A 23,553-nucleotide genomic window follows, 5' to 3' on the forward strand; every position below is an offset into this window, starting at 1 on the left:
GCAAAATAGGGAAGAGTTTATTCTTACCATCTTCTGCATGACCACATTCAATTTACTTTGATTCATGGACCTGACGTTCCAGGTCCCTATGCTATACTGTTCTTTGTAGCTTCAGATTTTACTTTCATCACTGAAGCAATAGACATGAACTTGGGCAAACTTCGGGAAATGGTGGGGGACAGGGAGGCCTGGCGTGTTGCAGTCCATGGGGTCACAAAGAGTCAGACATGACTAGATGACTGAACAACAGGGAAGAGTTTTAACACACTGCAGTATGCTAAGGTGTAGGAATTGGCACAAAGGAAAAATAAGCCCAAATAAATAACCATATTGAAAGAAGAAAGAAATATTGAAAACCAAATTAAGAATACATTGTAATCACATAATAGATATCTTAGAAGTCATGGGACAATATTTCTCATATTATAGATATTGCAATATATTGTATTAATTATCTATTATAAACAGTGTGAAGCTACTGGAGATTCTTGGACAAAGTACTGACATGTTGAAAAGATTTATTAGTAAGTGTGGATCTATTAGTAAGTGTGGATTTATTAGTAAGTAGGATAAACTCATGGAGAAGGCAATGGCAACCCACTCCAGTACTCTTGCCTGGAAAATCCCATGGACAGAGGAGTCTGGTAGGCTGCAGTCCATGGGGTCGCTAAGAGTCGGACACGACTGAGCGACTTCACTTTCACTTTTCACTTTCATGCATTGGAGAAGGAAATGGCAACCCACTCCAGAGTTCTTGCCTGGAGAATCCCAGGGACGGCGGAGCCTGGTGGGCTGCTGTCTATGGGGTCGCACAGAGTCAGACATGACTGAAGCGACTCAGCAGCAGCAGCAGCACCAGGATAAACTCAAGTTTGAAACTGGGGATATATTTTATTAGAGCACAGTTATTAGTAGCATGCTTTTTTTGGTTATATAAAAATAGCATGTATGTTTAAAATTAATTTATTTGCTATATAATATTAGTAGAAATATCATTGTGATTAAATCTGCTTTTTGTTGTTTTAGAGGAATTCCAGGGAAGAACTGTGGCACAATCATACTGACGGCAGAAGAATTAAACTGTTGCCGAGTAAGTAAATATTCCTTTGGATTAGACAGTACTTCCAAAACTTTGAATTGGTATTTCTCAAACTATATTTAAATGATTTTTCTTGAGTAATTTTAGCAAAAATATTTAAAACTAAATTATATACTTCTGTGATTCATAAAAATATTATTTTAGGTAGTTCTTTAGCTAGAGAGGCTACATTCTATAGTCCAGTTTTAACTGTCTTTTTAATGAATAGAAATTGTTAAGATAAAACCTAATATCATTTTGGGGTGGTGTTATTATGAGGAATTGTCAATTTCATTAGTTAAATTTTTGTAAAAATTTGAAGATTTTATATGTTATCCTGAAGAAATATTTCTAGTCACTTGTCTGTAACCATTTTGTGTAACATACTTGTTTTTCTGTATTTCTGACTGAATTAATTCAGTATTTACATATGGTGTTATATTTTCTTAGCTTGAGAAGCCCACATTTATAGAAATAGCCAGCTACCACTCCAACTGAGTGTAATGACATAGAGTGTATATTTATTAATCTTAGAAAATGACTAGTTTTAGCTGTGATTTGTGGACCTAATCAGCTTTCATACTTCTTGTCTCTGAATTTGTATATGTATATGATAATCTATGTTTATTTGATGGAGGATACATATTCTTTATTGTGACATTAAAATACTATTTTGACAAAATCTTAATATTATTTTGTATAAGTGTGCTAATGAACAAACTATTTTAAGTTCTGTTTTGAAATAGATGTAACATATCAAGGGCATAGATTGAGAGTATCGCCAGTCTGCATCTTAAACATATTTTGCTTTCAATTCTGTAGTTTAATTTGGAGGAACAGAAAATTATAAAGCTTCCATGCAAATGAAGTGGAATATGTTATTTAGTGATCTAGAGGCATTTTCACCACTGTTTATAAAAATAAAGCTTCTGAAATTTCCTTTTAATATATTTATTAATAATATTAATTATTCTTTACATATTTCCCATACTTAGAAATTATAGATCTAGAATTTTTAAATTTTTAGGAATCTTGACCAAACTTCTTGTATGCATCCTACATTCTGATTCTTAGCTAAAGACGTTGATAATTAGCATCATTGAAATAATATGGCTGTGCTAGTAGAGTAGAACAAGTGTGTTCAAAGCAGTGATGATAATTAACTTCAGAAGTGAGAATGTGTTTTATTTATTTTTTTAACTTTTTGTTTTATATTGAAGTATAGCCGATTAACAGTGTTGTGATAGTTTTAGTGGACAGCAAAGGGACTCAGCCACATGTGTAAAAGTCGGCATTCTCCTCCAGACTCCCCTGGCATTCATGCTGCCACATAACATTGAGCAGAGTTCCCTGTACTACATAGTCGGACCTTGTTGATTTTCTATTTTAAATATAGTAGTGGGTACCTATTGATCCCCAAATTCCCAAGTATCCCTCCCCCCCACCCATTCCCCTAACAACCATAAGTTAAGTCTGTGAGTCTGTTTCTATTTTGCAGATAGGTTCATTTGTATCATTTCCTTTTAGATTCCACATATAAGGGATGTCATAGAATGTTTCTCCATCTCTGTCTGACTTAGTTCACTCAGCATGACCATTTCTAAATTCATCCAAGTTTTAAGTGTGTATTTTTATGGTACTTTAAAAATATCAGGCATTATCACTTAGAATTTGTCATGAAATAATTTTATTTCATATCAGAAATTATCAAATTAACAAGTAGTTTCTTGAAAACACATTGCCAGTTGTTAGCTTGAGCATACAATGTAGAATCAGGACACCTAAATTTCAATATGTCTCTTTCACTATTTGGCTGAGTGAAAAGTTTTGGAGCTTTAATTTCTACATTTGTAAACTGCTAAAAGTCTTCATACAGGTGCACTTCAATTTATTGTGCTTCACTTTATTGCATAGTGCATATGTTGTATTTTTTTGCAAATTGAAGGCCTGTCATAGACCTGTGGGGAAAAAATCTTTGCCACCATTTTTCCAGTAGTATTGCTCACTCTAGTCTCTGTGTCACATTTTACTGGTTTTTTTCAAAATATCAAAATTTCTCATTATTATTGTGTTTGTTATAGTGATCTGTGATCAGTGGTCTTTGATGTTACTATTGTAATTGTTTTTGGGCACCAAGGAATTAATAAAAGTGTGTGTGCTGCCTACTCCATGAACTGGCCATTCCCCCATCTCTCTCCCTCTTGCCAGGCATCCTTATTCTTTGAGATACAACAATATACTAATTAGGACAGTAAATATCCCTATAATGGCTGCTAAGTGTTGAAGTGAAAGGGAGATTCACACATCTCTTATTTTAAATCAGAAGCTAGAAATGATTTAGCTTATTGAGGAATGGCTGTCTAAAGCCAAGCTGAGATAGGCTGAAAGCTAGTCTTTTGGGGCCAAATGACTCCAGGAAAAGTTCTTGAAGGCAATTTCATGGGCTACTCCAGTGAATATATGCGTGGTAAGAAAGCAGAACATTCTTACTGCTGATATGGAGAAAGTTGTAGTGGTCTGGATAGACGATCAAGCCAGCCACAACATTTCCTTAAAAGCCAAAGTCTAATCCAGAGGAAGGCCTAGTGCTCTTAAATTCTGTGAAGGCTAAGAGAGGTGAGAAATCTTCAGAAGAAAGGTTTGAAGCTAGCAGAGGTTGGTTCTTGGGGTTTAAGGAAAGAAACTCTATCCATAAGATAAAAGTACAGGTGAAGCTCAACAAAATATCCAGATGTTCTAGCTAGGATAATTAATGATGGTTGCTGCTGCTGCTGCTGCTGAGTCCCTTCAGTCGTGTCCGACTCTGTGCGACCCCATAGACGGCAGCCCACCAGGCTCCCCCGTCCCTGGGATTCTCCAGGCAAGAACACTGGAGTGGGTTGCCATTTCCTTCTCCAGTGCATGAAAGTGAAAAGTGAAAGGGAAGTCGCTCAGTCGTGTCCAACTCTTAGCGACCCCATGGACTGCAGCCTGCCAGGCTCCTCCGTCCGTGGGATTTTCCAGGCTAGAGTACAGGAGTGGGGTGCCATTGCCTTCTCCGAATGATGGTTGCCACACTAAATAAAAGATTTTCAGTGTAGATGAAACAACCTTACATTGGAAGAAGATGCAATTTAGGACTTTCATAGCTAGAGAAGAGGAATAGGTGCCTGGTTTCCAAGCTTCAGCGGACAGACTGGCTCTCTCGTCTTGCAGATGGTAACTATAGGGTGACTTCCATTTAGAAAGGTGCTTCTCGTGTGACTCAGTGGTAAAGAATCTGTCTGCCGGTGAAGGAGACAGAAGATGCAGGTTTGACCTCTGGGTCAGGAAGATCCCATGGAGGAGGAAGTGGCAACCCTCTCCAGTATTCTTGCCTGGAAAATCCTATGGACAGAGGAGCCTGGTGGACTATAGTCTGTGGGGTCGTAAAGAGTCGACTTAGCGACTTAGCGCACATGCAGCACGTCATTTAGACAATTCTTGGGCCCTTAAGAAATACATTCAATTTGCTCTGCTTATGCTCTATGAATGAGACAATAAGGCCTGACTGACAGCATATCTGTTTACAACGTGGTTTACTGAATCTTTTAAATTAGTTAATTAATTTTAATTGGAGGATAATTACTTTACAATATTATGACAGTTCCTGCCAAACATACCAGTTTCAGCCACGGGTATACATTTGTCTCCCCATCCTGAATCCCTCACCAACCTCTCCCCACCCCTATCCCTCTGGGTTGTCCCAGATCACTGGTTCTGGGTGCCCTGCTTCACGCATCAAGCTTGCACCGGTCATCTATTTTACATATGGTAATATAAATGTTTCAATGCTATTCTCTCAAATCATCCTACCCTCCCCTTTTCCCACAGAGTCCAAAAGCCTATTCTTTACATCTGTGTCTCTTTTGCCGCCCTGCATGTTGGGTCATCACTACCAAATTTCTAAGTTCCATATATATGTGCTAATATACAGTATTTGTCTTTTTCTTTCTGACTTTCTTCACTCTGTATAATAGACTCCAGTTTCATCCACCTCATTAGAACTAACTCAAATGCGTTCCTATTTATAGCTGGGTATTTAAGCCCATGAGCTTCCCAGGTGGTGCTAGTGATAAAGAACCCGCCTGACAATGCAGGAGACATAAGAGACCCAGGTTCGATCCCTGGGTTGGGAAGATCCCCTGGAGAAGTCCATGGCAACCCACTCCAGTATTCTTGCCTGGAGAATCCTGTGGACAGAGGAGCCTGGCAGGCTACAGTTCATTGGGTCACACAGAGTTGGACATGACTGAAGTGACTTAGCACAGCACAGCACATTTAAGCCCACTGTTGTGACCTATTGCAGAAAAAAAAGGTTCCTTTCAAAATAATACTGCTTATTTACAATGCACCTGGCCACACAAGAGTTCTGATGGAGATGTATGAGTTTGAAGTTATTTTCATACTTACTAACACACTAATTCTGCAAACCATGGCTCAAGGAGTAAGTTTGACTTTCAATTCCTATTACTTAAGAAATAATACATTTCATAAAGTCATAGTGATTGCTCTGATAGATCTGGGCAAAGTCAATTGAAAATCTTCTAAAAAGGATTCACCATTCTAGATGCCATTAAGAACATTCGTGATTCATGGGGAGAGGCCTAGATATCAACATTAACAGGAGTTTGGAAGAAGTTGATTCCAACCCTTACAGGAGGATCACTTTTAGAGGTTTAAACTTCGGTGGAGGAAGTAACTGATGATATTGTGAAAATGGCAAGAGAATTAGAATAGAAAGTAGAGCCTGTAATCTCATGATAAGACTTGAATGGATGACAAGTTGCATCTTATGGATAAACAATGAAATGGGTTCTTCAGATAGAATCTGTTGGTAAAGATGCTGTGAAGGTTATTGAAAGGACAACAAAGGTTGTCAAATATTATATGTACTTAGCTGACAAAGCAGCAGCATAATTTGTGCGGATTGACTTTGGTTTTGAAAGAAGTTCCAGCTATGGGGAAAATGCCAGCAAATAGCATTGCATGCTACAGAGAAATCAGTCCTGAAAAGAAGAGTCATTTGATGGGGCAAATTTCATTGTTGTCTTATTCTAAGAAATCACCACAGTCACCCCAAACTTCAACAACCATCACCCTGATCAGCCAGCATCTGTCAACATCAAGTCAAGGCCCTCCACCAGCAAAAAGATTATAACTTGCTAAAGACTCAGGTGATAGTTAGCATTTTTAGCAATTAAGTATTTTTAAATCAAGGTATGTACATTGTTTCCTTAGACATATGCTACTGAACACTTAGTAGACGAAGTAGTGTGAGCAATAACTTTTGTGTGCACTGGGAAACCAAAAAATTGATGTGACTTGCTTTATTGTGATAGTCACTTTATTGTGGTGGTCTGGAACAGAATCTACAATATCTTCGACATGTGTATGTATCTCCCCCAGGTGGTTCTTTACAGAATTAAAAAGGGGCTGTATTTCTTTCTTGAGAGAGGAAAAGAGCTGGAGGAATCAGATGCCCCCAACTTCAGACTGTGCTACAAAGCTGTAGTCATCAAAACAGTATGGTACTGGGACAGAAATAGACATATAGATCAAAGGATCAGGATAGAAAATGCAGAGCCAAACCCACACACCTGTGCCCAATTAATGTATGATAAAGGAGGCAAGACTATGCCATATTGGAAAGACAATCTCTTCAACAAATGGTGCTGGGAAAACTGGACACCTACATGTAAAAAAAAAATGAAATTAGATCATTCCATACACAAAAATAAGCTCAAAATGGGTCAAAGACCTAAATGTGAGACCAAACACTATAAAACTCCTAGAGAAAAACATAGGCAGAACACTCACTGACATAAATTGCAGCAGTATCTTTGTCTGTCTCCCAGAGTAATGGGGAAAAAACCAAAGATAAACAGATGGGACCTACTTACACTCAAAAGCTTTTACACAGCAAAAAAGACAGTAAACAAAATGAAAATATAATCCACAGATTGGGAGAAAATATTTGCAAATGAAATGACCCACAAGAGATTAGTCTCTAAGATTTACAAATAGCACATGAGGCTTGACATCATCTAAAAAAGAACCCAATTAAAAAATGCACAGGAGACCTAGATAGCCAATAGGCAAATGAACAGATGTTCAACCTTGCTAATTATTGGAGATATGTAACTCAAACCTAGAATCAAAATGGTTATCTTTAAAAAAATCCACCAACAGTAAGTGCTAGAGAGGGTGTTTCAAGAAGGGAACCCTCCTACACAGTTGGTGGAAATGTAAATTGCTACAGCCATTATGGATAACAGTATGCAGATTCCTTAAAAAACTAAATATAGAGCTACCATATAACCCTGCAATTCCATTCCTGGGCATATGTCCACAGAAAAACATGATCTGAAAAGGTACATACACTCCAATGTTCATCGCAAAATGTTTATAATAGCCAAGACAAGGAAGCAACCTAAATGGCCATCAATGAAGAAATGGATAGAAAAGATTTGGTACATATAAACAATGAAATATCATTCTGCCATTAATAAAAATGAACTAATGCCATTTACAGCAACATGGATGGATCTGGAGAGTGAAATACTGAGTGAAGTCAGTGAGACAGAGAAGGAGAAATATTGGATTACACCCCTTAGTTGTGGAATCTAAAAAGAAAATGATACTAATGAACTTCTTTACAAAACAGAAACAGACTCACAGACTTAGAGAACCAACTTATGGTTGCTAGGGGAGAAGGATGGAGGGAAGCAATAGGTAGAGAGTTGGAGATCAACATGTACACACTACTATATTAGAAATGGATAGCCAAAATGTCCTACTGTATTAAAAAGGGGGGGGCATATTAGAGAAATGGATAATTTATAAATTTGTACAAATGTTTATTTGAAGTGTGGTAATCCTAATTATCTCTTTAGTATTCCATAGTTTATTTCAAATGTAACTTTTGTGATATATCTTATCAAATTCTAGGATAGAAATTAATTTTGAAGTCATATTGGAAATGTTTCCTCATTCAGTATTTTTAAATAGCTTCAAATTGTCCACAAATAACATTTTTCATTCTGATTGATTTAACAATATTCACAAAATGTATAATGTGCTATTCCTTGGTAAGGAAACTTGGAATAGAATGGTGAGAAAAATAACAACAAGCAACCTCTGTCCTTTTATTCAATGCACATGTATTTTTTGAAAACAATATACATTAATCAGATGATTCTGTAGGCAAATATTGATTCTACCATGGAGAATCTCATTTCTATTGGTTGGAGGTAACCAGGACTCTTTGAAAAAATTCCTTTTTAGCTTAGCCCCAAGTAATGATTAAGATTTCCAGCAGGACACACAGCTTATATGGGGCCCAAAGAGGGAAAGCGTGTATCTGGTGTGTGTCAGCAAGGGGATGGGAGTTGGGGAATGACTGAAATAAAATTTTATCAGATGAATATGGAAAAGGTTGCTCAGAGTTTTTTTGGTGTTGAGCTTCTGTAGACTATATTAAAGATTCTGTGTTTATCCAAAGGAAAGGCTTGAATAATTTTAAGTTATGAACAAAGTTATTTATTTGATGTTTTAAGTCTATTACTCTCCCTGCTGAATGGAGAATTGATTGAATAGGTCCAAGGGCAGAAGAGGGAGAAGTGAACAAATGCCACTGTGCATATTCAGGTGATTGAAGATCTGATAACTGTTTTAGAGATAGCATCTTGCAACTTGGAGATGAACTAGGTAAGAGGTGAGGAAAGGGAATATTTAAGGACAACTTCCTTGAGCACTTTGGGTGGATGGCGAATCACTCATTGAATCTGTAAAAATTACAGAACAAGTTTGGTTTGATTTTCTTAGAACTTCTTAGAAATGTGAAACATTGAAGTGCACTTCTTCATTAGGAAGTGTGTTACATTAGTGTGGAGTATTAAAGAAAGTCTTAAAATTCTCTCAAGGTGCTTTAAGCATAAGAGTTTTAAAAATGTAATGATGTCCTTATATTTCTAAAAGTAAGTGAATGCTTGGACTTTCCCCAGAAATTAGATTTCTTTTGTGTTTGATATAGATGGAATCTCTCCTGTTATTATCCTGAGTAATTACAAAAATATTTTCCATAAGTTTATATAATTTGGTGCATTTAAATAATATTCTATTTTGAGTATTTCAAGCCTTATGAAATATAATTTGAAAAACTACAATTTGGTATTACATTTACCAATGATCAGGCTTCCCAGGTGGTGCTAGTGGTAAAGAACCCGCCTGCCAATGCAGGAGATATAAAAGACGTGGGTTGGATCCCTCGGTTGGGAAGATCACCTGGAGAAGGAAATGACAACCCACTCCAATATTCTTGCCTGGAGAATCCCATGGACAGAGGAGCCTCGTGGTCTACGGTCCATGGGGTTGCAAAGAGTTGGACATGACTGAAGTGACTTAACACACATGCACACATTAACAGTGATCATATGAAAATTCACTTTACTCTTTGAAGTGTAATTCACCATTCATTTGAAATATGCACAGTTCAGAATTCTACTGTGTATTTTAAGTGCATCAGAAGTTTTGTTTTTTAGTTTTTTTTTTTTGGTAATTTATGTTTTGTTTTAGGTGCTTTGGAAGAATGTCTTAGAGGAGTCATTTATTTCTGTGGCAAGACTAATGTCTTTGTCCCATGCTCTTGGAAAACCACTCTCTTCTAAGGGCATTTTAATATATGTGAAGATGAAAGGGAAAGAAAAGAAACAGAAAAGTTAACCCAGTCCTTCCTTTTCAATTTGCCTTAATTTTATTGTTTTATTTTCAGGGTGACTGTCACTACTTCCTTAAAAGAAATTTTTGATTTTTTAACCTCAAATTGATCACGGTTGCAAAGTTTGAGTTGATGGTGATATCCATATTTTTAGTTTCTCTGTTCTTTCAGTTTTCTTTAAAATATTTATTGTTATTATGCCAGCTTAGGCATGTATTTCCTGCTCTATTATGGGTGTTCAACTGGTAAAGTTTTGACTTCTATATGTTAAATAACAAAGTAAAATAATACCCCGGTAATGCTTTTGAAATCCAGAAATCTGGAGTTATAAACTTCTTGGAAACCATCTCTTCATTCCCAGATTCTAGCCTAAGTATTCCTTGAGAAATGTTGCTGAGTAAGTATATGAATGAAAAAAAAGACAGATAGCATCACCTCTTGAATGGAGTTCTGGAATTGCTGAAAGAAAATAAGAAGAATTAGGTGGATGCTTAGTAATTTTTGCTGAACTCTGCAAATTGAAGCAGTGAATGAGAGAGTGTCTTTTTAATCTTTGTCAGCATTTTCACCAAGCAGTAATTAAAAATGTGACCTCTTGAGTTAATATGAATTACTTTGACTCTTCTATCTTCAAAAATTAACATCTGCTTTCTGTTAAAGAAAAATAAATCCAGAATACCTATTTTAATTTTTAAATTACTGTATAATTTGTACCTTTTAAATATGTTTATCATCATTAAACTCCAAGAGTTGGTGATGGACAGGGAGGCCTGGCATGCTGCGATTCATGGGGTCGCAAAGAGTCGGACACTACTGAGCGACTGAACTGAACTGAACTGAACTGATCATCACTGAATAATGTTTAACTTCCTTGAATTATGATACTCATCTTGTTTAAGTTAGTTATGAGGAGTATGAGTGCTTCAGTATATAAATTGATAAAAAATACTTGGTTTGATATAATAATTAGCATACAAATAAGTGATTTAAATTGGGAGTGAAAATGACAGTGCTTCACTTCAAGCCCAATATAACACAAATTATTTTTAAATGTAGCTATTGAGAAATTGTGGTGCACTTTTGCTTAATTAAGAAGGAACCTTATCCCCCATTTAGATAGCTAACTATGTTGTCAGTCTGGATCTGTCTTATGCTTCATGTAATCATCTGATACATCTCAATATCTAATACATGGTAGATACATAGTAGATGCTTAACAAATATTTCCTGAGGAAATTAAAAAAAAACTCCTAAAAATGTGTACCTGAATAACTGAAGATGTGAATAGAGATCTTATAATATTGGCTACACAGAGTTATATAGCTTACTAGCAATTTTCCAGGACAGGAAAGGTTAAAGAGTTTTAATAAATAATAACTCTGTGACTAGAACAAGAACTTCCAAGAGTCAATTTTTTAGTCTCATAGTCCCTTAAAATGTAATTTGATGTTGTCTGGAATTTTCCCACAGTTGGCCATTTGTATGAAAATGGAAAAATTGTTTTCTTGTCAGGTCTTGCTTGTGATCTGCAGTTTCTAGTTACTTATAACCCAGGTTTTGAGCTTTTATATTAATTTTGTTTGTAGGATGCTGTGCTAATGCAATTTTGTGCAAATAAATTGGACAAGAAGGACTTCTTTGGAAAATCAGATCCTTTTCTTGTATTTTATCGAAGTAATGAAGATGGCAGGTAGATTTATCTTTTATGCATTTTAAGTCTATGATAAGTATGCTATTTAAATTATCATTTTTTCTAGAGAAGCTTGTTAAATAGATAAACAGTACAATATTTTGGTATTCACAAAATTGATAGCACTTTTTCATTTCAATACAATGTATAACTTTATAAGCATATTATATATTTTGTTTTATATTTATAATGAATGATTTTCAGCTTCATAGAAGTATTTCCTCTTCTATTGCATTAATAGTATGGAAGCTTTATTATTTTGTAGAAATCTGAAATGCTGAAACTAATGTATTTTGTTAATAGAACTGAACTCTTAAGCAGATTTCTTGGAGAGGAACATGGATTTTTATTGGTTACTTTTTATACTACATGGTTTTTTCAATAATATATGGCATCCAAGAAAATTTTTCATTATATTCTGGTAATTTGAATATTTTGCCAGATATGATTAGACTGGTTTCTATGTGATTTGAAAATATAATTTAATTTTTTATTGCAGTATTATTGATATGTAATATTATGTTACAGGTGTACAATATAATGATTCACAACTTTTAAAGGTTGCACTTCATTTATAATTATTATAAAATATTGGCTGTATTCCCTGCATTGTACAACATATCCTTGTAGCTTATTTTATGTGAAATAGTTTGTACCTGTTAATCCCTTCCAGTATTTCTCCTCCTATGTCCTATCTCCTGTCTCCTCACTGATAACCACTAGTGTGTTCTCTGTATCTGTGAGATATTTTGTATCTGTATCTGTGCTTCTTTTTATTATGTTCACTAGTTTGTTGTATTTTTTAAATTCCCCATATAAGTGACATCATATAGTATTTGTCTTTTTCTGTCTGACTTACTTCGCTTAGCATAATACCCTCCAAGTCTATCTATGTTGTTGCAAATGGCAGAGTTTTATTTCTTTTTTCATGACTGAGTAGTATTCTGTTTTATAGAGTATAATTTAATACATATGACTTTACCATGAAATACATTTTTATTAGTTTCTGTGATTCTTACTGTGTTTTCAATATTAATGAGAAAGTTTAATTGTTAAAATTATGAGCTAAAAAAGGTCCTACTGCCTAGGTGTAAACTGTGATCCTGCTGTTTAATAGTTATGGGACCATAGGCACATTTTAAATCTCATGTGGGACTCATTTTCCTCATGTGTAAAATGGGTTAATAATCATAGTTACCTCCCAGGGATGTTGAGAGTATTAAGTGCATTACTACCCAAAAATCATTTAGAGCTTACTTAACATAAGAATCATGTTAGCTGTTATTATTGTTTTATTATCTTATGATATAATGTTTCCTGTTTTCCTTAACTATGCATAATAAAGTAGTAGCTAAAAAGAAAATGTCATTGGGAGATTAAAATGAGAGGAATTGGCTGTTTTTTTTAAAAGGTAACCTTCTATACTTGTAAATGAAATAATACATGTTAGTGTTATAGAAAAGTATAACATAGTACATAAAAATAGAAAGTTTGCTATTTAAAGTGAATATACAGAAATATAAAATGATGCTTTACATAATGTAGAATTTTTGTTGATGCAGTCACTGGGCAACTATTGATTATTTTTGTTATAGGATCATGCTGTTAGATTTTGCATACTTCTTTTGTATTTCAGTGGTAAAAATGTTAGAGTAGCATTTACATCTGAACACTAATTTTACCCATGTGAAAAATACTGGACAGTGAAGAAAATAATCATATTTTTCAGTTTTTTGCAGAGTTAAAAATAAAAAACTAAAAAATCATTCAAAATTTCTTGAATAACAAAGTTCATGTTACTCCTGTCTGAACAACCTCTTTCCTGAATTTTCTCTTTTATTCTTACTTCTTTACTTACAAAGATTATTTGCACAATTATAGAGTTTCAGTCCACCACACACATAATGCCAGTGGTAAAAATATTACAAAATTTTATCATGCTTGTAAAAATGTCATTAACTTATTTATTAAATAAAATATGAATATTGAGTGCAACTAATCTAAAAATCTAAAATCATTTAAAAACAACTCAATGTATTTTAATACAGGTTATTCAATAACAATATTTTTCTTATAATGCTATTTGTAATAAATATATACACATACTTATATGTATATAGCAGTACTCCTGAATATTAGCACTGCAGCAGACTCTTGTCAGAGTTTTCACTAATGACACTAGTGCTAGAATTATTAGTGAGTTTTTGCTGTCTATATAGCATATCAGTTCAGTTCAGTTCAGTTGCTCAGTCAAGTCTGACTCCTTGCAACCCCATGAACCACAGCACGCCAGGCCTCCCTATCCATCACCAACTCCCGGAGTCCACCCAAACTCATGTCCATTGAGTCGGTGATGCCATCCAACCGTCTCGTCCTCTGTCTTCCCCTTCTCCTCCTCCCCTCAATCTTTCCCAGCATCAGGGTCTTTTCAAATGAGTCAACTCTTCGCGTCAGGTGGCCAAAATACTGGAGTTTCAGCTTCAACATCAGTCCTTCCAATGAACACCCAGGACTGATCTCCTTTAGGATGGACTGGTTGGATCTCCTTACAGTCCAAGGGACTCTCAAGAGTCTTCTCCAACACCACAGTCCAAAAGCATCAATACTTCAGCGCTCAGCTTTCTTTATAGTCTGACTCTCACATCCATACATGACTACTGGAAAATCCATAGTCTTGACTCGACAGACCTTTGTTGACAAAGTAATGTCTTTGCTTTTTAATATGCTGTCTAGGTTGGTCATAACTTTCCTTTCAGGGAGTAAGCATTTTTTAATTTCATGGCTGCAATCACCATCTGCAATCATTTTGGAGCCCCCCAAAATAAAGTCAGCCACTGTTTCCACTGTTTCCCCGTCTATTTACTATGAAGTGACTGGACCAGATGGCATGATCTTAGTTTTCTGAATGTTGAGCTTTAAGCCAATTTTTTCACTCTCCTCTTTCACTTTCATCAAGAGGTTCTTTGGTTCTTCTTCACTTTCTGTCATTAAGGGCTTTACAAATGAGAATGACAGGTGACTCCCTAGTTTTTAAGTAGCTCATGAAGAAGGTGAGTAGTTTATTAAGAGAAGTTTCGAAGTAATTTTGATTGATCTTTTAGAGTTTTCTCTATCATTTATGTTTTTCTTTTAATGCTTTTTGCCCTGGGTGATTCCTATATTGCTTTGGGTGATTCAACTTCTAGAGAACTTGACCACATTATACAAACACATATTCTCTTGAGCTCTGTCAATTTAGTAACATGAGTTTCTTTAGATAGGTGAGGCTACTACCAGGAAGAGTGTAGTGCTAAATGCCATAAATCTCAAAATGAATACATGACCCATTCATATTAAGTTTCTTTTTGATCTCTTAATGAAGAGAGACACTTTCTTGACTGTGAAGAGGAAAATGGACTCTGCCATTTCAAAATGGAATTATTTTCTTACAGGGTTTAGTTGCAATATGTTCACCATGGTGTAGTTATATAATACTCTCACATTCATGACTATAAGAGGGACCCCTGCATTTAGATCACTACATGATAAGGGTTTAGTGAAAGTGGAATTTAAGTATTGTTCTAACCAAGATCATTTAAAACATTTTATAGTTCATGAACTGCTGCATAAATTTGCATTAGGGAAAAAATATTACCAGGACCCGATTGATGTCCAGAGATTAAATGTCTTGATGGAAACAATACTGGAATTTGAATCAGAAAACTAGTTTAAGGTTTCATGGATTCTACCCCTTATTATATATTCTTTAATTGCTATCTTTCTTCCCTCTAATAATAATCAACAGCTTAGATAAAAAAAGAACCACATGTTGAATGATCTCTACTATAAATCCATTATGTTAATCTTAAATAAGCCTTTTCCTCAGAAATCATTCCTTTTTCTTAATCCATCAATGTTCCTCTCTCCCAGACACTTAGGCACTTTCCCCCTCTTTCTTATTTACTGTTTATCTTGTCTCCTATTTAATGAGACAATGGAAGCAAATGGAGAAATTCCTTAAGACCCCATCACAATATCTACCCCTGTGTTTGGCCTTCCCAAATGCTCTGCAAAATGACTATCCAAGTGCTTCTAAGGCCTACTACTCCATATTGATGCCCTCTATCCCATCCACTTCCATCTACTTCAGGACATCACTCTAGCCTTCTTCTCCTTTCTCTCATACATCACAATAGTCTTTTTTCTAATATATTTTTCCTTTAGCATACACGTTTGCTGTTCTTAATTTCGTCTTGAAAAAAAAATTAAAAAGTGACTAAAAACACACCTTTCACTTGACTAATCTTTCCCCTTTAAGTTATCCTCAAGTTCTCTTTTTTCTTATTATAGCTAAACTGCTCAAAAATATTTACACATTCTGCCTGTTTCTCTTCTCTTTCTTAGACTCATTCTAACCAGGTTTTTTGTGCCCAGCATTCCAACAAAACTTCTCAAAATTACTGATAAGCTTCATGTTTAGTGACTGATAGATACTTTTCACTGTAACAATATGTCATTGCAATTTTTATAGAGATTATTTAGAAGGCAGTTTTAGGATGTATAGAATGTTCAGGTCATTTTTAGTAAACTCGTTGCAAAATTACATTTTAAAAATCTTTTTGCATTCATTTAGTTTTGGCTGTGCAGGGTCTCTGTTGCTGCATTGAGGGCGTTCTCTAGTTGCGGAGACCAGGGGCTATTCTGCAGTTGTGGTGTACAGACTTCTCATTGCGGTGGCTTCTCTTGTGGCGCCCGGGCTCTCGGGCGTGCGGGCTTCAGTAGCTGCTGCACAAGGCCCCGTAGTCAATAGTTCACAGGCTCCGGAGTGCAGGCCAGTAGCTGTGATGCCTGGGCTGAGTTGGCGCATGGCCATATGGGGTCTTCGCAGACCAGGGATAGAACAGGGGTCCCCTTCACTGCAAGGCGGATTCTTAACCACTGGGCCACCAAGGAAGTCCCTCATTGCTTTATGTTATGATGCTGCTGCTGCTGCTAAGTCACTTCAGTCGTGTCTGACTCTGTGTGACCCCATAGATGGCAGCCCACCAGGCTGTCTGTCCCTGGGATTCTCCAGGCAAGAACACTGGAGTGGGTTGCCATATGTTACAATGAGCTAATCTTTAAAGTTTTGAAACAGAAAATCTCTTTTTATTGACTGGTATAATAGTAACAGAGGGACAGGCAACCTGTATTCTGCACAAAGTATAAAGAAAGAAATGATTACTAAGGCATATATTAGAACTAAATCATGAAAATAACTGGAAAACTTTTTTTTTTTTTTTTTTTACAGTTTTACAATCTGTCATAAAACAGAAGTTGTCAAAAACACTCTAAATCCTGTATGGCAAGCATTCAAGATCTCAGTAAGAGCTTTATGTAATGGCGATTATGACAGGTAAAATAAGTGTCAACTTGTCTGAGAGTTTTAAATACTCACTGTAGAGTTCATATCCAATAATCTAAGTTGAATTTTTAAAATTAAGATGGCTTCTTTGCCAACATAAATGTGTATTTACAAAAGCATAGTTGACTTATTAAGAATTTTTTAAGTAGCATTTTTTACCCACAATGATATGGGCAAGAGGAATAATTTGACTAATTAAAATTTGATTTAACTGAATTTTCAAAAAAAAAATGTGCAAAGTGCTAAAATATATTGAATATTTGTTTATTTTAGCATATGCAAAAGTATCCCATAATTTTTATAGCTTCAAGTTTTTCATTTGGTATTATTTTTCTAGAAAGGAATAAGTAAATATACAGAAGATGTAAAATTATGATTTTGTATGTTATCAACCCTGTTTACTCCTGAGAATCCTATTTGACATCATCTTTCTCATGGTCACTGAATTATAAAAGTTCTATAGATTTCTTATGAAGATGGATTGTTAGATTACTATATAAAAACCCCTTCTCACCCCAAAACATATTTTATCTTACTACTCATATACTAGAAAAATGAGAATTTATTCTATTAATTAAAACCATAGGAAAAACTATCCATTACCAATATAACATTAGATGTTCTTAAAATGTATTACGCTACTTGCCTGTCGCCTTATTCATTTAATAATGTCACAACTTTATTTAATTGGACTCATTCTTTCTAAGACCGTGATTTGTATAATACAGTTCTAACTATATTGCATAATATAGTTAGCAGCATCAGCATCACCTGATGAAACTTGCAAAAATTCAAGTTCTTGGGCCCACCTCGGAACTACTGAACCAAAAACACTTGGGCATAAGGTTGAGTAATTCACATTTTTACAAGCCTTCCATGTGATTCTGATCTATGCTGAATTTGAGAAATACAAACTCAATGTCAAAATACAAAGACAATGGTTTTGAAGAGTGGAAAAGTAGCTCTATGCTCCTCATTGAAGAGCTGTGTCAAACTATAAATGATTTTCTTGTATAATTTCCTACTCTGTTTAAAGAATTTAAAAATTATGTGATTTTAAAAACCTATTTTAAAGTAAAAATTGAAGACTAGTATTAAAATTAGAAAATCAACTTTATTTTGTAAAACTTGAAAGTATACAATATTTTATCCAAGAAAATCTGTAACTTATTTTTTAACTTTCAATCATATGTTAATTTGATCTTACTAAGTAACTTTACCCTGTGTGTATGTTTTCACCATGGACAGAACAGTTAAAGTAGAGGTGTATGACTGGAATCGAGATGGAAGGTAAGACATTGTTTTTTGTTTTTGCTTTTACAAGTTAATATGCTTTAAGAAGCAAATATACTAACATGACCACATTTTCACAGTTTAAATTTTGAATTGCGTATTTTTGTCTTATTTTTCTGTTACTAAAATGTTCACTAAAGATTTTAAGAATGAGTGTATTCAATTTGCAAAATAAAAGAGGTCTTCCTCTATTTTTAATAGTAATAAAAATAAAGTAATTTTAGAAACTACTAAAATTGCTAGTAATACAGTAGAGATTTTCAACTTGGACTTGATTTCTCATTGTGTACAATTTATAGACATCTAGTTTTATAGCTGTAGAGTTGTGATTCTCAAACTTCTGCATCTCATAATCTCTCTGAAGATTTCTATAACCTTTCTGCCCCACATCATCCATGGGAACACATTTGAGCTCCCCTTCCACAAAAAAGGAGCACATACCTCACAAACAAACAATAAAACAGAACTCTAGAATTATGTCTGCTAATTGCCAATAAAAATAGGTAAGCAGAGTTCTGAAATTATGGTTTCCCTCTGCATAGCGCAACATGTTAATAAGTAAAAGAGAGGAACACACTACTTTTTTACCTTTGGATATTTTCTCACTATTTATAATGTTTTAAGTAAGACTGATATTGAGGTTTTTTTTTAATTTATTTATTTTTAACTGAAGGATAATTGTTTTACAATATTGTATTGGTTTCTGCCAAATATCAATATGAATCAGCCATAGCTAAACCTATGTCCCCTCTCCGTTGAATCTTCCTCCCACCTCCCTCTCCATCCCACCTCTCTGTTACAAAGCCCTGGTTTCAGTTCCCTGAGTCATATAGCAAATTCCCCGTTGGCTATCTACTTTACATATAGTAATATGTATGTTTCCATGTTGCTGTCTCCTTACATCCCATCCTCTCCTTCCACACCCCAGCCCTGTGTCCATGAGTCTGTTCTCTATCTTTGGGCCTCCATTACTGCTCTGCACACAGGTTCATCAGTACTATCTTCCTAGATTCCATATATATTTGTTAATATACAATATTTGTTTTGTCTTTCTGACTTTTTCACTCTGTATGATAGGCTCGAGGTTCATCCACCTCATTAGAACTGACTCAAATGCGTTCCTTTTCAAATGCAGAGTATTTAAGCCCACAGGCTTCCCAGGTGGTGCTAGTGGTAACGAACCTGCCTGACAATGCAGGAGACATAAGAGATCCAGGTTCGATCCCTGGGTTGGGAAGATCCCCTGGAGAAGTCCATGGCAACCCCCAGTATTCTTGCCTGGAGAATCCCATGGACAGAGGAGCCTGGCAGGCTACAGTTCATAGGGTCACACAGAGTCAGACTTGACTGAAGTGACACAGCACACTTAAGCCCACTGTTGTGACCTATTGCTCAGAAAAAAAAAAAAAAAAAAAGAGGGTTCCTTTCAAAATAATACTTCTTATTTACAGTGCACCTGGCCACACAAGAGTTCTGATGGAGATGTATGAGTTTGATGTTATTTTCATGCTTACTAATACACTAATTCTGCAAACCATGGCTCAAGGAGTAAGGTTGACTTTTGATTCCTGTTACTTAAGAAATAGTACATTTCATAAAGTCATAGCTTCCACATTCCGTAAAATTATATGGGATACAATAAACATTGGGTTGCATGTGTCTTTTTCAATTTTGGTTTCCTCAAGGTATATACCTAGGAGTGGTTTACTGGGTCACATGGTGGTTTTATTCCTAGTTTTTAAAGGAAACAGATCACCAGCCCAGGTTGGATGCATGAGACAAGTGCTCAGGCCTGGTGCACTGGGAAGACCCAGAGGGATTGGGTAGAGAGGGAGGTGGGAGGAGGGATTGGGATGGGGAATACATGTAAATCCATGGCTGATTCATGTCAATGTATGACAAAACCCACTACAGCATTGTAGAGTAATTAGCCTCCAACTAATAAAAATAAATGAAACAAAAAAAGAAAAGAAAGGAAAAAAAAAAAAGGAATACTCCATACCTCCATACTGTCTTTCATAGTGCCTGTATCAATTTGCATTCCCACCAACAGTGCAAGAGGGTTCCCTTTTCTCCACATCCTCTCTAGCATTTAGTGTTTGAGAATTTTTTGATGATGGCCATTCTGACCAGTGTGAGGGGATATCTCATTGTACTTTGGATTTGCATTTCTCTAATAATGAGCAATGTTGAGCATCTTTTCATGTGTTTATTAACTGTCTGTGTGTATTCAGAGAAATGTCTGTTTAGGTCTTTTTCCCAATTTTGATTAGGCTGTTTGTTTTTCTGGTATTGAGTTGTATGAGCTGCTTGTATGTTTGGAGATTAATCCTTTGTGAATTTTTCATTTCCTATTATTTTCTCAGACTATGAGAGTTGTCTTTTCATCTTGTTTATCATTTCCTTTGCTGTGCAAAAGCTTTTAAGTTTAATTAGTTTCTATTTGTTTATTTTTGTTTTTATTTCCATTACTTTAGGAGGTGGATCATAGAGGATCTTGCTGTGATTTATGTCACAAAATGTTTACCCTATGTTTTCCCCTAAGAGTTGTATAGTTTCTGGTCTTGCATTTAGGCCATTAATCCATTTTGAGTTTATCTTTGTGTATGGCATTAGGAAGTGTTCTAATTTATTCTTTTACACATAGCTGTTCACCCAGCAGCACTTATTGAAGAGACTATCTTTGCCCCATTTTATATTCTTACTCCTTTATTAAAAAGGGTACCCATAGTTGCATGGGGTTTTCTCTGGGTATTCTATCTTGTCCCATTAGCCAGTATTTCTCGTTTTGTGACAGTGCCATGCTATCTTGATGAGTGTAGCTTTGTATTATAGTCTGGATTGCTTTGGCTATTCAGGGTCTTCTGTGTTTCCATATGAATTGTGAGTTTTTTTTGTTCTAGTTCTGTGAAAAATGCCAATAGTAATTTGATAGGGATCACAATGAATCTGGAGATTTCATTTGGTTGTATAGTCGTTTTCACAATATTGGTTTTTCCAACTAAGGAACATGGACTGTCTCTCCATCTGTTTATGTTCTGTTTGATTTCTTTCATCAGTATCTTATAACTTTCTGTATACAGATAAAGAGGTTTAAATAGCAACCCCTCCCCAGAAAAAAAAAACAGGAAATGAAAGCAAGACAAATGGTAAAAGCAATGTCAACAAACAGAAACAAAAACAACAGAACTTACACACACAAACACATACGCACACACATACATACATACATATACTCAAAAAGAACCAAAATACAGCAAAGAAAACAGCACAGGAGTGTGACCCCAGAAACAATGAAACTGAAAATAAAACTAACTAATTAAAAACAAAACTATCTAAAACACAAAATAGAAAATAAAACCAGAGTGCCAGCTGGAGAATAAGGCAAAAAACCAAGCAAACAAAAATGTTAAAATATGTATATAAAAGCAAAGTTAAATAGAAGTATGTAAATAAAAATCCATATGTATTCAAGAAAAACAAGAAGAAAGCAGAACCAAAAAGAAAACAAAACAACAACAAAAAAAACCACAAAACAGCAAAAAGGAAAAGTGAAAGTAGAAATATATGGAAGAAACTAAAAGTATGATAAAAAAAATCTCATGTGCCTAAATAGAAATAATAACAACAACCACAACAACAATGAAATATGAAGAGAAACAAAATACTAAAAGGAAAGATAAAAAACATAAAAATAGATTCTCAGCTGTCAGCATTCTTGCCCCTGCGGTGAACCATGGCCCACCTCGGCCTCCCTGGGAGGTTCTCCAGTGGTGGGAAGGGCTGCTCTCTGGACCAGCTGTGGGGACAGCTCACACTGTGATTTGGCCTTACTGCCATGCGTGCTTGCCTCCATGTAGACAGCTGCCAGAGCTCGAGCATTTTCTTCTGTGGGAACACTCACTGTCCTTTTATATATTCCATAGACACAGAGTCTGCCTAGTTGAGCGTGTGGATTTATTCTGAAGCTTTGTGTAGCTGTTGCAAAAGTTTTCCATCATCTTCCTTAGTCTCTCTGCCCCTGGAGCTCAATTGCAATTTTATCCCTACCTAGGCTTGTGTGCCATTCACAAGAGTCTGCTCCTGAGGCTGCCTTGAGTACTTTGGACTGCCCTAGTGAGGATGGGGCATGGAGGCGATATGGCTTGTTGGATCATAGAGTCCCTTGCAGTGCCAGTTCTGTAGGAAAGCTGGTGGCCACAGGCACAGATATGGTTTTATTGGGAGTCTTTTCTAGCCTCTAGCTGCCGGAGTTCAAAGGGCCTCCCTGGCTGATCGTTCCTTATTGCTTGGTGCATCAGGTGTTCAGACAGCAGCCTTCACTGGAGTCCTTCTCTATTGCTCGACTGGCTGCCAGTGCTGATATTGGCAGGGAGAGAGGCTACACTCGTGGCTCCACCCCTTCATGTGACTCAGCAGTAGTACCCTGCCTCCATGGTCACCCAGTTTTCCTCCAAAGGCATTTCTTGCTGTGAATTCCACCCCACTTTCCCTCAGGCCATCTCCTCACAGTCAACTGCAGTCCATGACCCTGGATTGCTCTCTGATCCCCATGGTCCAGCTCCCAGCCACCCTGCTCACTGGTAGGACACTCGTCCTGTTCTGGGGTAGCTCGGGCTGAGGCACAGATTATCCGTGTGGTTCTCACTCCATTCAGGCTATTACAGATCACCTGCTTCACCGCAGACAGCCTCAAATGCTCCCCTTATGTTGCATCTGATTTCTTTGAATGTGGGAATTTCTCCCCTGCTTTCAGCTCCTCCACCCCTAGCTGCAGGTCCATTCCCGCTTGCTCTCCTCTTCCTTCTCCCTTCTTTCTTTCAGTTTACCCAGTTATGTGTGGGTCCATGTAATTCTTTCTGGTCAGTGACTCCTATTTGTCTTCAGCCAGTGTTCAGTGTTGGATCTGTAGATGTATTCCTGATGCATCAGTGGAGAGAGATGCATTCCACATCTCCGTGCTCCTCCCCCATCTTGCTAGGTATTCCCGTCATTTTTAATATTTGTCATAAATACTATATGTGTATCATTATTTAAATTGTGTATCTCAGTGTATATCTGAGTGCTTTTGATTCCTCTTTTTAAGGAAGAGTATTTGCTTGGTGGATTCAATCTTTTTTTTTTTTTTCCTTTTTGACAGCTCGACTTAGTTTTGATCACTAGAAATACAATGTTAATCACATATGTATTTCAGATTTTCTAGTCGCAGCATTATCAAGTGTCAGTGTAAAAAAAAATAGTTACAGTTTAGAAGTTGGGAGTTATGTTTTACTTGGTGGGAATTTTTAGGACTTCAAGCCTGAGAAACATCATCTCAAGTAACCCTGAGATAACTACTTCAAGAAGGTGGAGGGAGAGCAGTAAGTTTATAT

General features: G+C 36.0%; 1 protein-coding gene across 2 annotated transcripts in view; it reads left to right on the forward strand.

The window, feature by feature from the left end:
* CPNE8 (copine 8) overlaps positions 1 to 23,553 on the forward strand; it is a 261,900-nt gene that overhangs the window by 121,999 nt on the left and 116,348 nt on the right. For both annotated transcript variants that reach the window (XM_070454589.1, XM_070454590.1), the window contains 4 exons: positions 1,027 to 1,090; positions 11,402 to 11,505; positions 16,775 to 16,879; positions 18,137 to 18,178. In XM_070454589.1, the coding sequence (XP_070310690.1) occupies positions 1,027 to 1,090; positions 11,402 to 11,505; positions 16,775 to 16,879; positions 18,137 to 18,178 (315 nt within the window). The remainder of the gene's footprint in view (positions 1 to 1,026; positions 1,091 to 11,401; positions 11,506 to 16,774; positions 16,880 to 18,136; positions 18,179 to 23,553) is intronic.

Source organism: Odocoileus virginianus, chromosome 24 (assembly GCF_023699985.2).
Source record: "Odocoileus virginianus isolate 20LAN1187 ecotype Illinois chromosome 24, Ovbor_1.2, whole genome shotgun sequence".
Taxonomy (NCBI): Eukaryota; Metazoa; Chordata; class Mammalia; order Artiodactyla; family Cervidae; genus Odocoileus; species Odocoileus virginianus.